This window comes from Epithele typhae (assembly GCF_022376455.1).
Source record: "Epithele typhae strain CBS 203.58 chromosome Unknown BXZ73scaffold_97, whole genome shotgun sequence".
NCBI lineage: Eukaryota > Fungi > Basidiomycota > Agaricomycetes > Polyporales > Epitheliaceae > Epithele > Epithele typhae.
In genome coordinates this window covers 127,099-127,996 of record NW_025954288.1, presented here as the reverse complement: position 1 = coordinate 127,996, position 898 = coordinate 127,099, and the positions used below count along the sequence as shown (strand labels likewise).

Here is an 898-nt window from a genome sequence, read left to right as displayed (position 1 = left end):
ACGACGTGAGCGACTGGGCAGCCGACAAGACGTGGACGTGGGCGAGGTGGGTGGACGAAGAGGACGGGGGCGTGAGCCAAGTGGGTGAGGCGGGCAAGGTAGACGAATGACATCGGGGACTTGGGTGACGTGGGCGAGGCAGACGACGTGAGCGAGGTAAGAACGAAATAGGCAAGCGTCGCACGCCGCGTTCCTCCAGTCCCTCGGCGCGACGCACATCGTCGACCACGCACTCCCCATCCCCGAGCTCCTCGCCGCGGTCTCCGCCGCCGCTTCGAGCGCGCCGGTGTCCTTCGCGTACGTCGCGATCAGGATGGAGGACACGCAGCGGCTCGCATACGCCACGCTCGGCGACCGCGGCGGCTTCGTCTCGGTGATGCCGCGCGCGGGCCCCGAGGTCCTCGCGCCAGTGCAGAGGGAGGGCGACGGGAAGCCCGTCGCGCGGCCCGTTCGCAAGCTTCCAGATGCCGCCGAATCAGGCACTAGGCGTCGGGGTGGACAAGCGGCTGACGGGGTGGCTCGCAGATGGGACAGTGAAGCCGAACTGGGGTGAGTGGACGAGAAGTCAGCACGTAGAAGAAGCGGAAAGAAAGTTAGAATGGCGGAGGGACGCACAGCGGGTGGGCCAGGAGCTGGGGACAGTAGAGCTGGCCGCCGGAGTACGCGCCAGGTGTCGAGCACTGCGAGCAGCTGCCCGCGCTTACGTGGTCGGAGTAAAAGCCGGAGCAGCTGTGAGCACACACGCACAGAGCACGGTCCATCGAAAAGAACGTACCAAGAGCAGCAGGCGGACGCACCCTCCAACGAGAACTGCCCCGCAGGGCAATCCTCGCACCGAGTCGCGCCGTCTCCTGGCTGGGATTACAGGTGGGTGTATCGACAACGCAGGAGCCCGAGT

General features: G+C 66.5%; 1 protein-coding gene across 1 annotated transcript; it reads left to right on the top strand.

The window, feature by feature from the left end:
- Nucleotides 1-106: 106 nt before the first annotated feature.
- Nucleotides 107-553, top strand: BXZ73DRAFT_107039 (uncharacterized protein; the record flags this gene model as incomplete). Its single annotated transcript, XM_048016809.1, has 2 exons — nucleotides 107-124; nucleotides 200-553. The coding sequence occupies 2 exons, from the start codon at nucleotides 107-109 to the stop codon at nucleotides 551-553; spliced, it is 372 nt and encodes a 123-aa protein (XP_047872164.1).
- Nucleotides 554-898: the final 345 nt, after the last annotated feature.